This window comes from Cervus canadensis, chromosome 7 (genome assembly GCF_019320065.1).
Source record: "Cervus canadensis isolate Bull #8, Minnesota chromosome 7, ASM1932006v1, whole genome shotgun sequence".
NCBI classification, from domain to species: Eukaryota; Metazoa; Chordata; class Mammalia; order Artiodactyla; family Cervidae; genus Cervus; species Cervus canadensis.
Window position 1 is genome coordinate 84,239,337 of NC_057392.1, and position 13,558 is coordinate 84,252,894.

The 13,558-nt window shown below is 37.4% G+C and overlaps 1 protein-coding gene across 1 annotated transcript in view; it reads right to left on the reverse strand.

The window, feature by feature from the left end:
* Positions 1-13,558, reverse strand: part of LEKR1 (leucine, glutamate and lysine rich 1) — a 210,219-nt gene that overhangs the window by 58,495 nt on the left and 138,166 nt on the right. Inside the window, exon 9 of the mRNA XM_043473929.1 lies at positions 13,026-13,229. Within this exon, the coding sequence (XP_043329864.1) occupies positions 13,026-13,229 (204 nt within the window). The remainder of the gene's footprint in view (positions 1-13,025; positions 13,230-13,558) is intronic.

Here is a 13,558-nt window from a genome sequence, read left to right on the forward strand (position 1 = left end):
ACTGAAGGTTCAGGTGATGGGTAGAATTTTTTAGCAATATTTTTGAATTAAAAAAATAATGGCATAAGGTTGTTTAAAATATATTTCTCTATGAATGTATTCAAATCTGAAGAACATAATGTCACTGCTCTCATTTCTGATATTGGTAAATTTTTGTCTTCTCTCTTTTGTCCTGGTGAGTCTGACATGATGTTTATTAATGTTATTGACCTCCTTAAAGAAACTAATTTTTAAATTGATACCCTATATTGTTTTTGTTTCCTATGTCACCGACTTCTGCTCCGATCTTTATTATTTACTTTCTTATGTTTATCTTGGGTTCTGTTTGCTCTTCTTTTTCTAACTTCTTAAGGTGGAAGCTGACTTTTTTTCTTTTTTCACATAGACATGTATTGCCTATTGCCATAAATTTGACCCCTGAAGTTTTGCTTCAGTGATGTTCCATACATTTTGATGTTTTCATTTCCATTTAGTTAAAAAAATCTTCATAATTTCTCTTTTGATATTTTCCTTGACCCATATCTTATTTAGAATTGTTTCATAATTCATAAATATTTTGGGGATTTTCCAGATACTTTTCTGTAATTTATTTCTAAGTTAATTAAATTGATACCAGGGAATGCACTTTGTATGGTTTGAGTCTTTTAAAATTTCTTTGGTTTTGCTTTGTCGTTAAGTTATATGGTCTGTCTTGGTGAATATTTTGTATGCTCTTGGAGAAAAAAGGTGTACTCTGCTGTTGTTGGACAGAATAGGTGAATTTGATTGACTGTAAAGTTCATTTTCTATAGCCTGACTAATTGTGTTGTGTATGTTTTATCTATTGTTGAGAGCTATTGGCCTTTCAAAAAATAACTGAATTTGTCTACTTCTCCTTGTAGTTCTACGAGTATTTACTTAATGTACTTTGAAGCTCTCATATTAGATGCACAAACATTTAGGACTGTCGTGTCCTTCTGATGAACTGGTTCATTTATCATTAGGAAATGAATTTATTTATTCCTGGTAATAGTCTTTGTTCTAAAATCTACTTTGCTTAATATTAATAAACACATTCTAGATGCTCCTGATTAGTGTCAGCATGGTGTAGCTTTCTCCATTCTTTTATCTTACGTAATCTATTCTTGATTTATTTGGCTGTGTCAGGTCCTAGCTGCATCACGGGGAATCTTTTGTTGTGGTGCCCAGACTCTCCAGCAGTGGTGCATGGGCTCAGCAGTTGGGGTGCATGGGCTTAGTTGCTTCATGGCATGTGGGATCTTAGTTCCCTGACCAGGGATTGAACCCACATCCCTCATGTTGCAAGGAGGATTCTCAACCACTGGGCCACTAAGGAAGTCCCTACTCTTTTATTTTTTGCTTTTTGTGTCTTTACTTTTAAAATATATTTCCTGTAGGAATTATATGGCTAAATCTTACTTTCTTATACAATTTGAAAATCTCTGTCTTTTAAAGCTTAGATAATTTACATTTAATTGAATTGTGACAGAGTAGGACTTAAATCCATTATCTTGCCTATTTGTCCCATCTGTTGTTTGCTTTGCCTTCTTTGGATAGCATCACTGACTCAATGGACATGAATCTGAGCAAACTCTGGGAGACAGTGAAAGACAAGGAAGCCTGGTGTGCTGCAGTCCATGGGTTGCAAAGAGTTTTAGAGACTGAACAACAACATATGGCTTATGATTCACTTGCATCTGCTTTGTTGCCATATTAGTTATAACTCTGTTTAGCTTTATTTAATGGTTGCTCTAGGGTTGATAATAGCTATCTTTAACTTGTCACAGTTGTGGTAGGCTAAATAATTGCCTTCAAAGATATTCATATTCTAATCCACAGAGTCTGTAAATATAGCGTAAGGTACTTTGCAGATGTGATTACATTAAGGATCTTCAGATGAGGAGATTATCCTAGATTATTTGGGTGTACCCTAAGTATAATTATCAAGGTCTTTATGAGAAAGAGGCAAGAAGGTTAATGTGGTGGGTGAGGGAAGGTAGTGATATGACAATGGAAACAGATTAGATTCATGAGACCAGGATCCAAGGAATGCCAGCAGCTTCTACAAGCTGGAAGAAGAAAGGAATGGGTTCTCCCTTTGGAGCCTCCAGACAGAGCCAGCCCTGCTGACATCTTGATTTTAGCCCCTTAACATTCACTCGGACTTCTGACCCCCAGAACTGTATACATTTGTGTTGTTTGAAGTTTGTGGTAATTGCTACAGCAGCAATAGAAAACTATGCTGGTTTATTTTCAAGTGTTATTATACAACTTTCAGGTATAAGTATAGAATCTTATAATAGTAAACGACAAAATAAGGAGCAGTAGTCAATGGAAATAAAGTAGTACTTCATTTGGCTTTCAAAATGCCAGTACTACTGGCACAAAGACAGAAATATAGATCAATGGAAATAGAAAGCCCAGAGATAAATCCACGAACCTATGGACACCTTATCTTTGACAAAGGAGGCAAGGATATACAATGGAAAAAAGACAACCTCTTTAACAAGTGGTGCTGGGAAAACTGGTCAACCACTTGTAAAAGAATGAAACTAGAACACTTTCTAACACCATACACAAAAATAAACTCAAAATGGATTAAAGATCTAAATGTAAGACCAGAAACTATAAAACTCCTAGAGGAGAACATAGGCAAAACACTCTCCGACATAAATCACAGCAAGATCCTCTATGACCCACCTCCCAGAATATTGGAAATAAAAGCAAAAATAAACAAATGGGACCTAATGAAACTTAAAAGCTTTTGCACTACAAAGGAAACTATAAGTAAGGTGAAAAGACAGCCCTCAGATTGGGAGAAAATAATAGCAAATGAAGAAACAGACAAAGGATTAATCTCAAAAATATACAAGCAACTCCTGCAGCTCAATTCCAGAAAAATAAATGACCCAATCAAAAAATGGGCCAAAGAACTAAACAGACATTTCTCCAAAGAAGACATACAGATGGCTAACAAACACATGAAAAGATGCTCAACATCACTCATTATCAGAGAAATGCAAATCAAAACCACAATGAGGTACCATTACACGCCAGTCAGGATGGCTGCTATCCAAAAGTCTACAAGCAATAAATGCTGGAGAGGGTGTGGAGAAAAGGGAACCCTCTTACACTGTTGGTGGGAATGCAAACTAGTACAGCCGCTATGGAAAACAGTGTGGAGATTTCTTAAAAAACTGGAAATAGAACTGCCATATGACCCAGCAATCCCACTTCTGGCATACACACTGAGGAAACCAGATCTGAAAGAGACACGTGCACCCCAATGTTCATCACAGCACTGTTTATAATAGCCAGACATGGAAGCAACCTAGATGCCCATCAGCAGATGAATGGATAAGGAAGCTGTGGTACATATACACCATGGAATATTACTCAGCCGTTAAAAAGAATTCATTTGAATCAGTTCTAATGAGATGGATGAAACTGGAGCCCATTATACAGAGTGAAGTAAGCCAGAAAGATAAAGAACATTACAGCATACTAACACATATATATGGAATTTAGAAAGATGGTAACGATAACCCTATATGCAAAACGAAAAAGAGACACAGAAATACAAAACAGACTTTTGAACTCTGTGGGAGAATGTGAGGGTGGGATATTTCAAAAGAACAGCATGTATACTATCTATGGTGAAACAGATCACCAGCCCAGGTGGGATGCATGAGACAAGTGCTCGGGCCTGGTGCACTGGGAAGACCCAGAGGAATCGGGTGGAGAGGGAGGTGGGAGGGGGGATCGGGATGGGGAATACGTGTAAATCTATGGCTGATTCATATCAATGTATGACAAAACCCACTGAAATGTTGTGAAGTAATTAGCCTCCAACTAATAAAAAAAAAAAAAAAATGCCAGTACTATAGGATGGATATGACTGGCTATGTGCTTGTTAGAAGCAGAGAGGCAGGAGAATCCTGGCAATTTTATTCATTTTCTTTCTTTTTTTCTAATTCAGATTCTTTATTAAAGATTAAAAGACAAATTAAAATTAAAATGTAAATTATACTGAAGCCCTGTTCTGAAGATTAATATTGAGCAAAACAACTTTTTACTTAAGCCAGGTTTACTATTGGAAAAGAGATTTTATTGATTAGAAAATTTCAGTGAACATTTTCAGATGGGTGCCTATGAGTACATTAGAAGTTACCTTTACTATCAAATGGATGGTATTGACTATTTGAAGTGCTTGAATTTTAATCTCTTGGAGACAGTTATAATTTTGATATCAACAAAAGTAGAATCCATTTCACATACATTCCTCTAATGGACCCAGTACAATGGGTTATATGTGTATGTATCTATTTAGAATAAAAACTGTGAAAGGCTAGTAGATTATAGAAGTTAAAATATAGTAAGCCAAGGTTCAAACAATGTTAATGAAGTGATAATCATTCACAAAAATCATTCACAAAATTGACAGAGTTGTGATTTTTTCATGACGTTTCCACAAAATATAAGGTGTTTTGAGAACTGTTAGAAAATTTATGAACTTGTGTGGGGTGATAATTTTGCTTGATATTATAGCTACAGAAACTAGGACTTTCATGTCTCTTTGATTCCTGCTGAGTCTGTTCTCGACTCTTCAGCGCAATTCTCTAATGAGACAAGACAGAAAGAATGATTATATGTGATGTTGCAAACACGCTGTCCTTGATTACCATGGGCTGGGCACTGAGTAATGTATACAGAGATGATTATATGTATGAAAAAGATAATCTTGATACTAAAAATAAAAGCACACTTAAATAGTACACTCAAGAAAGAGCTTGCACATTATTCAGGAATATAAAACCATCTTAAGACACTGAAAAAGAAAAACCACTCTTGTCTTGAAAGAAACGATGAAGTTTTGACTTTTACTCTAGTGAGGCTTTCTAGGAGAAACCTAGAGGATTTCTAGAAATAAAACGTTGTTAGAGGTATATTCATATATTAAAAAGCTGAAAATGTGTAACTATTTTTGAATATCATACAGATATCCAATTTCCTCTTTAGAACCAGTTCTAGAGATATTGATGCTTTAGAATAATAAGAAACAATACAGATTCAGGTCCTATATTTGGATTTTACTAAGAATCCAATAAAGAAGATCATCCCTAGAATCCAGGAGTTTGAATTCATATTTGGCAAGTCAGAAGGTGACTCGCTAGCAGACAATGAGAGCTTCCAAGTTTTTGTGATCAGTGGTTTGACTGGGATTATATTCATTCCCATTCATCCATATATCCAACTAGCAAATATTTATTGAGTACCCACTGTGTGCTGGGCACTGTTTCAGGCTCTAGGGATATAGTCATTCTTTCTTGCCATTTGCTGATACATTAATGCAATTCCCTAATTTTTAGAAGATCCTGAGTGGTAAATGACTATCTAAAGTGACAAGATTCACAAGAGGCAGAGCTGGTTCAAGCTTATACCAGCTTAGGGCTCTCTTCCCTGTAATTTTATCAATATATTTCAAAAACAACATTTAGAGTTTGCCTAATAGGAAAATTAGGATCTACTCACAACTGAGTATTTATTTTAAAAAACTTTTAACTTTTAAATTCTTAGACTAAAAAGAAAGTGAGAATCTAATTTCATACATATATGCGAAAAGCTAGATTCCCTTAATTGTAGTTAAAAACATAACTGCAAACAAATGTCAAACCATAATGCCAAATGACAGCTTTAAATTCTGTTTCACAAGTTGTTCTTTTAGAGATGTCTTCACATTGTCAATCAAAGAGATAATTTTGATTTTGCACAAATCCTGCCTCTGTTAAAAGTAGTGTCTGTGATATCATAAGAAGTTTGGCAAGTCTCTTGTTCTGAAAGCTATTGATAGACAGGAAATCAGAGAAAGAGGTAGGTCTGGGGGAAAATATCAGATAAGATTTGTTATTTTAGAATGATATTACTAGAACACTTCATTTCATAATGCTTTAAACTAACAGAATTGCATCCAAAATAAACCACTCCATGGACTAATCTTTACAACTTTAAGAGTAAAGCAGATAATACTGAACTCAACAGGTACTTACTGAATATCTAAATCACTAGTGCAGGGTATAAAAATTAACAGGATATGATGCTTTAAGAGTTTAACAACCTAAGGGAAGATGAAAGAGAAGGAATCAATACTTTCTGGGCACCTACAACTTACTAGGCATGATACTAGATGCTTTAATTTTTACAAGAAGGTAGCTGTTATTAATATGCCCATTTTACAGAAAATGACAATGACCCTTAAAATTATTAAGCTAGTTGTCCAAACTTGACACTGGTCAAGTTGGGATTTAAATTTATGTTTGCTTAACTTAAAAGTCCATTCTTTTTTATTCAATACTAAGTCACACTACCACGAGGTAACAGAATCCTTGAAACCTTGCTTCCACATCCTTTTTTATATTGTTATTGCTTCTAGCTTTCATGAAAGTATGACAAAGTCTCAAAAAAGTAACCAAACACCAAGTTTATCTTCTTATAGGCTATGTTGTGAAATGTTTTTATTCTACTTTTGTTTTGAAGGTATAGTTCTACTTCTGATTTTGCCAAGGCACTACAGAAAGGATGACAAAAGTCACATTATCTTTATTAAATGAATGAAAGAATCCTGGAAGAGTGAAGAGGTGGGGTAAGAAAGCAAGGGGAAGGTGAGAGGGGGTACTCTGGGATTTTCTGCTTTCTGCAGGGCTGGAAGTTCTCTGAAGATTCAGTGTTACAACATGATTGAGAAAGAGAAGCTGACAGAATGGATCCCTTCAGGACAAACGCTAAGAGAACTGTACAAACTGTAGTGGGGGGGGGGGGGAACACGGGTTAAAAGCTAGATACAACAGTTTGACTTCTGTCTATGCTAATTACGTTAACCTGAGCAAGACACTTAGCCTTGCTTAGCCTCAGTTTCCTCAAGAAGAAAACGTGGAAAATAATACCTGCTTCAAAAGAGAGGGCCACAACTCTGCTGGCCAGAGTCTTTGTGCAAATTTGAAAATGGCTTTCCCTCTGGGTTGGTGAATTAGAAGAAAAGCTCCTTCTGAGTGAGACCAGACATAGGGACACAGGGTTTGGTGAGGAGGGGATGGCACTGTTACGCAAGAAAAATAAGCTCTTTCCTCTGTGGCAAGTGGTAAGGAGGGCAGAGTTCAGGCTGGTTTTCAGATTCCTGATTGTTTCTAACGAGTACCGCACAATGATGCATCTTGCTTGGGGCTGTGTGAAAACAAAATCATGTCCACAGAAGCATTCAGAGGGCTCCCCACGACTGTGAAACCTGGGGCTGGTGAGAGAGCTTGAGAGGGAGAAACGGGGGAGGAGAGAAGAAAGAAAAGAAGGAGTAGGGGAAGAGGGAGCCTGAAGCAGCAGATATGTTTAATCAAGGGGTCATGTCATATACAGGAGAACAGGAAGCTCCATGAATCGCCTGAAATAATTTGTCAGGTTTTATGTCTATTTTTCTGAGGTGAGGGTCTATAGCTCTCAAATATAAAAGAGAAAGAGAAGAGGATGAAGAAATTGTGAAAGAAGTTAATGTGTGTGTGAGAGGGGGAATAAAATTCTTCCCTATAGCCTCAAACATATGCTTTGTGGGGACAAGGAGCAATTAGGTAAATTTCAGTTAAGGTAGGTAAAGAGCTAGATAGCTTGAGATACAGACAGATATTATTTATTTCACAAAATCATTCACATGCAAGTCAGTTGCACCTAACTTTGGTCACAATGAAGCTTTTCCTCCAACAACATTCTTCACTAATCCTGTCATGTTATTGGCAAGTAAATCACAATAATTCTATATTTTTTTCTTGGAATTTACCAAGGTAGGGCCTACAAAGCTCCTGGGCATGAAGGTATATGGTGTGAGCTGTTACAAACAGCTGCGTGTCTCAGTGGTACCACTGTAGGCCACACATTACTTGTAAATGAATTTCTCAGTGTTATACGTGGGCAGCCTTCAAGTTTAAACACATATGTTCTTCTAAAATGTATTTGTAAGTTGGTTACAGGAAATTCCCAACACATTTTACTATAGCAGTAATTTTCCAAAAAGAAGGAATTCGGTCTGCAGGCCAGCCCACAAAACCCTATTTAATCCGTAATACTTTTGAAGTGGTGTCACAAATTCATGTTTCCCGGTCGAGTTCTGGCCTTGGCCTAAGAGACCTTATAGCCTGGAAGCATGAGAGTTGAGGGCTGTCTTTACACAGAATTTTAAAAACAGCCACACTTTTCTCTGGCACTGTTCCTGTGCCATGCCCTGAGGAGACCCCTCTCTGCAGCCCCAGTGTGCCTGTGACCAAGCTGGCCAGACCTTCTCTACCCCGAGCATTTAGGATCTTGAGGACCTACTTCTCTTCCTTCCAGTGGAGCCTCTTCTCCTAAGGGAGCTTCCTCAGATGAGTGTGGAGGACAAAGCAATACATAATTAAATAGATTTGTACTAAGGATGAATTATTTCCTAGTCACTAACTCCTTTCCTGCTCCAAATTCAGAAATTCTGCCGATTTTTTTCTAGAGCCAGTTCTGGCTTTTCATATCTTTTTTCCTCCTCTTCTGAAGCTACATAGCTTATAAGTCTCACACTTTCCATAATGGTCCCAGTGCAACCATGGCAAATGGCTTTGCTGTGGGGAGGGGAGGGGGAGGAGGGGCAGTGTGGGGAGAGTGCCTGAATTTGCAAAGCCCACCCTAGCACCCTGAGCTAGCTGGGCTCTGGCCTCTGGAGAGCACATCTTGCAGCCTGTTGGTTGCTGTCTTTCCAAGGCAGAGGTTTGGGATCTTGCTGTGTGGCAGATTCCCAGGCACCGCCTAGCCCTCTCTACAGGTCTCATCAAAAGTCTCTATTTTAAGTTTTTTTTTTCCTGAGCCCAGATTCTTTTTTCTGGAAGGACTTTCACATCTCCAATTGCTTAAGGATACCTCTATTTAGAAATTCCATTGGTGCTTCAAACCAGAGCTCCAACAGCAAATTTTCTCAGTTGAGAGACAGTTTACTGGGGGAAGAAAGTGGAGAGAGGAAAGCCAAGTTCATCTATGAGCCTTAAGGAATATCTGCTGTCACATGATCATAGGAGGGGAAGACAAAGAACCAAAATAGAGACAGGAAAGGGGCAGGATAACAGCTTGCCTCTGAAGTCAAAATTTTGAGGCAGGTTTAGACAGTAATGTCAAAGCCTCTGAAAGGTCACTTGTTCTTAAGGATGTCTTTTTACCCTGGCTCTCCCATCTTCCTCTGGCTCAACATGGAGTAAGCCCTGGCTATTTGCTCTCATCCACTTGGTACAGACATTCAAACAATCCAACGGAAACTGGCAGGGGGTTAAAGATTTTCACTTTTCGAATGTCTCTTAGGCTTCAGTTCAGTTCAGTTCAGTTCAGTCGCTCAGTCGTGTCCGACTCTTTGTAACCCCATGAATCGCAGCATGCCAGGCCTCCCTGTCCATCGCCAACTCCCGGAGTTTACTCAAACTCATGACACATCGAGTTGGTGATGCCATGTAGCCATCTCATCCTCTGTTGTCCCCTTCTCCTCCTGCCCTCGATCCCTCCCAGCATCAGGGTCTTTTCCAATGAGTCAACTCTTCGCATGAGGATATGCACAAAACCCTTTGATTAGAATCAAAACAGTAAATGGCCTGACTTCCTCCTATTGCCCATTGCTAATCCCTTCTTCACCCAGCAATCAGAGTGATCCTTCCACAGTGTCATTCCTCTGCTTAAATCCCTCCAGTGGTTTCTTCTCATTGCACTGGAACTAATACCTGTACTCCAACAGGTTCGTGAGGCCCTGCAGACCTGGCCTTGCCCGTGTCCCTCACATCTGCCAGGCTTCAAGTCACACTGCCACTTCTGAGAGCTCACCAAGCTCATTTATCGCTTGTAAGACTCTTCCCTGGCCCTTGGCGTGGGAACCGCTACCTGTCTTCCTTTATGCATCATTTTGGAAGTTACTTTTACAACCACCCTTGCCAAAGCAGATATCCCTTCTTGCAGTCTCTACTACAATACCCCTTTACTTACCTTCTATCTGTTATTACAATGTGTAATTATTCTGGTTAGTTCTCTACTTTATTTATTTTGTTACTGTTTGTCTCTCTCATTAGAATGTAAGCTTCACAAGGAAAGGAATGTTTCAGATTCACCACTGTATCCCCAGGGTACATAGTACCTGGCATATAGTAAATGCTCAACAAATAATTGCTAGCTAACTGAATTACCCAAAGCAAGTCATTCATCCACTCCACAGATACTTATTGAGTGGATACATGTACCAGATTCTGAGGATATAATAAACGACAAGATGGACAAAATGTGAAGCAAACCCTGGACAAGGAAAAAAAAGACAGTGCTTATATCTAAGAGTAATCCTATGATAATACAATAACTTACTGGACTACAAGCACATATTAATTTTTATTATGTGATAGACATTATGTCAGTACATTTGGTGCCACTAAACAACTAAGGAATATCATGCCTGCTTTTTGATAGACTAAAGTATAGAGAATAAAGAAAGAAAAACAGCAAGAGGGAAAAAAGAGGGGAGGGGCAGAGAGGAGAAGAAGAGAAGAAAATAGTCCAGTGATGTCTCTATTCTCAGAAAACTTAAAGAAATCATCTTTAACACTTAAAATAGAAGATAAGGTTAGAGTCATACTAAATTTAAAAAAAAGAAAGAAAACAGCAAATTTGGTATGCTATTTCAAAGCAAACAATCCCCTAAGAAAGCTCTATATTTATTCTAATAATGTTGTTAATCCTGAAAACATTCATGAAACTGCCATCTTCAAATTGCTGCCAGAGATAGTTTATTAAGCATACAAAAAAAGAGAAAACATTTTACTTTATTTTTAATCCCCAATGATATTTCCCAGATTGATTTCCCATCATTCTCCTTGAACTTGCTTTCACTGGACCTATTGAGATTGCTTTAAAAATCAAATTCATTCCTAAAGGTCAAAGATTCATCATACTGAGGATATTCTAAAACATGCACACTTAAGCCAATCCTCAGAAAAGAGTTCCAGGAATGTTTGAACAAAGATAGAATCTTCTCAATGACCACTATGAAAGAGACAGAATTCATCTGGATAAACAGCTAAATCTAACTAATCTGACATCACTAGAAATGGGGTATTCTGTATCTTTCACATACATAGAGTATATAGCTGATTTTAATCTTTCTGATACAGTCACCCTTATGGCCATCAATTATTAACCCATACTATAAACACGGGCTTCCGCAGTGGCTCAGCAGAAAAGAATCCGCCTGCAATGGAGGAGACGCGTGTTCAATCCCTGGGGTGGGAAGATCCCCTGGAGAAGGGCATGGCAAGCCACTCCAGTGTTCTTGCCTGGAGAAGCCCCCTGGACAGAGGTGCCTGGCGGGCTACAGGCCACAGGATTGCGGAGAGTTGGACGTGACTGAGGCGACCGGGCACACACAGCTATGAACAGAGGGCTCAAGACTCCCGGTATGTGTAGGGGTGCTTGTCTCTACCGCATATGGGGCCAAACTGCACTGCTTTCAAAGTTTTTTGTTTGCACTTAGTTTTTCTTTCTTCTTATGCATGGTCAGTCTTTCAGCTGCCATCACTTCTTGTTACTATTAGTAAGTCTGGCTCTTGCAAATTTCCTGCTTATAAAATTGCTGCTTCTAATATGTACTGGGACTAGCAATGACAAAATTGTGAAATGGCAGAAGTGGGGGTGGGATGAAGACTCACAGAACTACAAGATGCAACACCTTAGCAAGAGGCATGTTACTGGTGTAGCAGGGCAGAGGAATAAGTGGTGGGTGGCAATAAGCTCTGCAATTGTTCATCTGACTCAACCAAAGAGAAGTAAATGAAAATTATCTCAGGGGAGACAAGAGATAATCCTTGTTTCTCTGTGAACTAGACAGACCTCTGACTAGCCTGGAGTAGACATAGATATAATCGAGGGCATAGTGTTGGTGAGAAAGTTCAGAGACAATGAACCTAATTCTAAGGTGCCTGCCATCCATTTCCATGGCCTCACTCCCAAACTCCACATCTGGGAGCAAACAGCTGCCCTCAGAAAGAATGAAAACAAGATTATAAATCTTCTAAATAGAAAGCAGTCAAATACTCATAAAATAAAATGAATAAAATGAAAAATGATAGAAAAAAATGAAAAACAAATATCTAATTATGTCTTCTGTACACAGAGAATAATACAAGACAAAAATTCTTATCCTCATGAAACTTGTACTCTTATGGAACATGTAAATGGCATAATACCTCCCATTAAAGACTCCTAGATTTAATAAAAGCCAACAAAACCCCTAGCATTATACTATATACCAATGTGAATTCAAAACAAAGGAAAACCCCTAACATTATGCTATATAACAATATGGATTTAAAACAAAAGGATTCAAATAATAAAAGATATTATCAGGCAAATGAAAATTGAAAGAAAGCATGGTTGAGTTATTAAGTACAGATAAGTAAAGACAAAGTAACTGAGCAAAAATATCTAGGATGGTTGGAGGAATATGCTTCTTAGTATCTTTGATATTAACTCATTAACAGAGGTATCTCTGCTTTGCTTTTGGACAGTCTTCAATACGAGGTGTTGACAAATAACAGAGAAGAAAAGTAGGAACTTAAAAAGGGAAAAGTGATAAAGAGATAAAGATAAACAGATCTTTCTGTTGGAAGATGATAGAATCCAACAATTACTGGCCAAAGTGAAATTCAGTAGTATAAGTACTACACATGATCTTTTTGATTCAACAAAAATCTAACACCAAATGCCATGTGGGTTCCATCCTACTTGCACTAACTCAGTGAAGTTAAGCAAGTCCTTTAACCAGTTTCGGCTTCAGTTTAATCACCTGTAAAACGGGGTGGTAGGATGAGATGACCTTTCACGTGAAACTTATCGTTAATCTTGGATTTCACTGTTATCAAAATATATAGGACCTTGATGTTTTAAATATATATGGATTACTGACTTAAACATAAAATATATTTGGAAATTATTCTTGACTGTACCTTTCACTTTTCAGTGTTACAACTTCTTCCTTTGTCTGAATCAGAAGAGTTTTGGTTATTTCCAGTTCATTTTCTGCAATATTAATTCTTCTTTTTAAATCATCTTCTTGCCTTTCTTTTGCAGTCAGTTCTTCCTGTAAAGTTTTATATATTTGTTGACAAGTCATTAAAGAGTCTTCTTTTTCTTTAAGCAATCTGGTATGCCTAAAATGGAATAAGGAAAAAAACCCAACCAATATGCATTTAATACTATATTTTTATGTTTATCAAAAATGTATAAACATCTCATTTAAAAATAAAGAGTATAACTTTAATTTTTAAAATAAGAATGCTACATAAATAGATAGTTCTGTGATTTAAAAATTTTCTTATCTAGGCAGAGGCAAAAATCATTGAAGAGCTTCAATACATTATAAACTAGGGTTAGATATTGTTTACATAAGCAATACTATAAAAAAAAGTTAAGTACATTTTAAATATTATCTAAAATATGGTTTCAAATTCAATTACTAAAAATATTAAATAAAAAATTT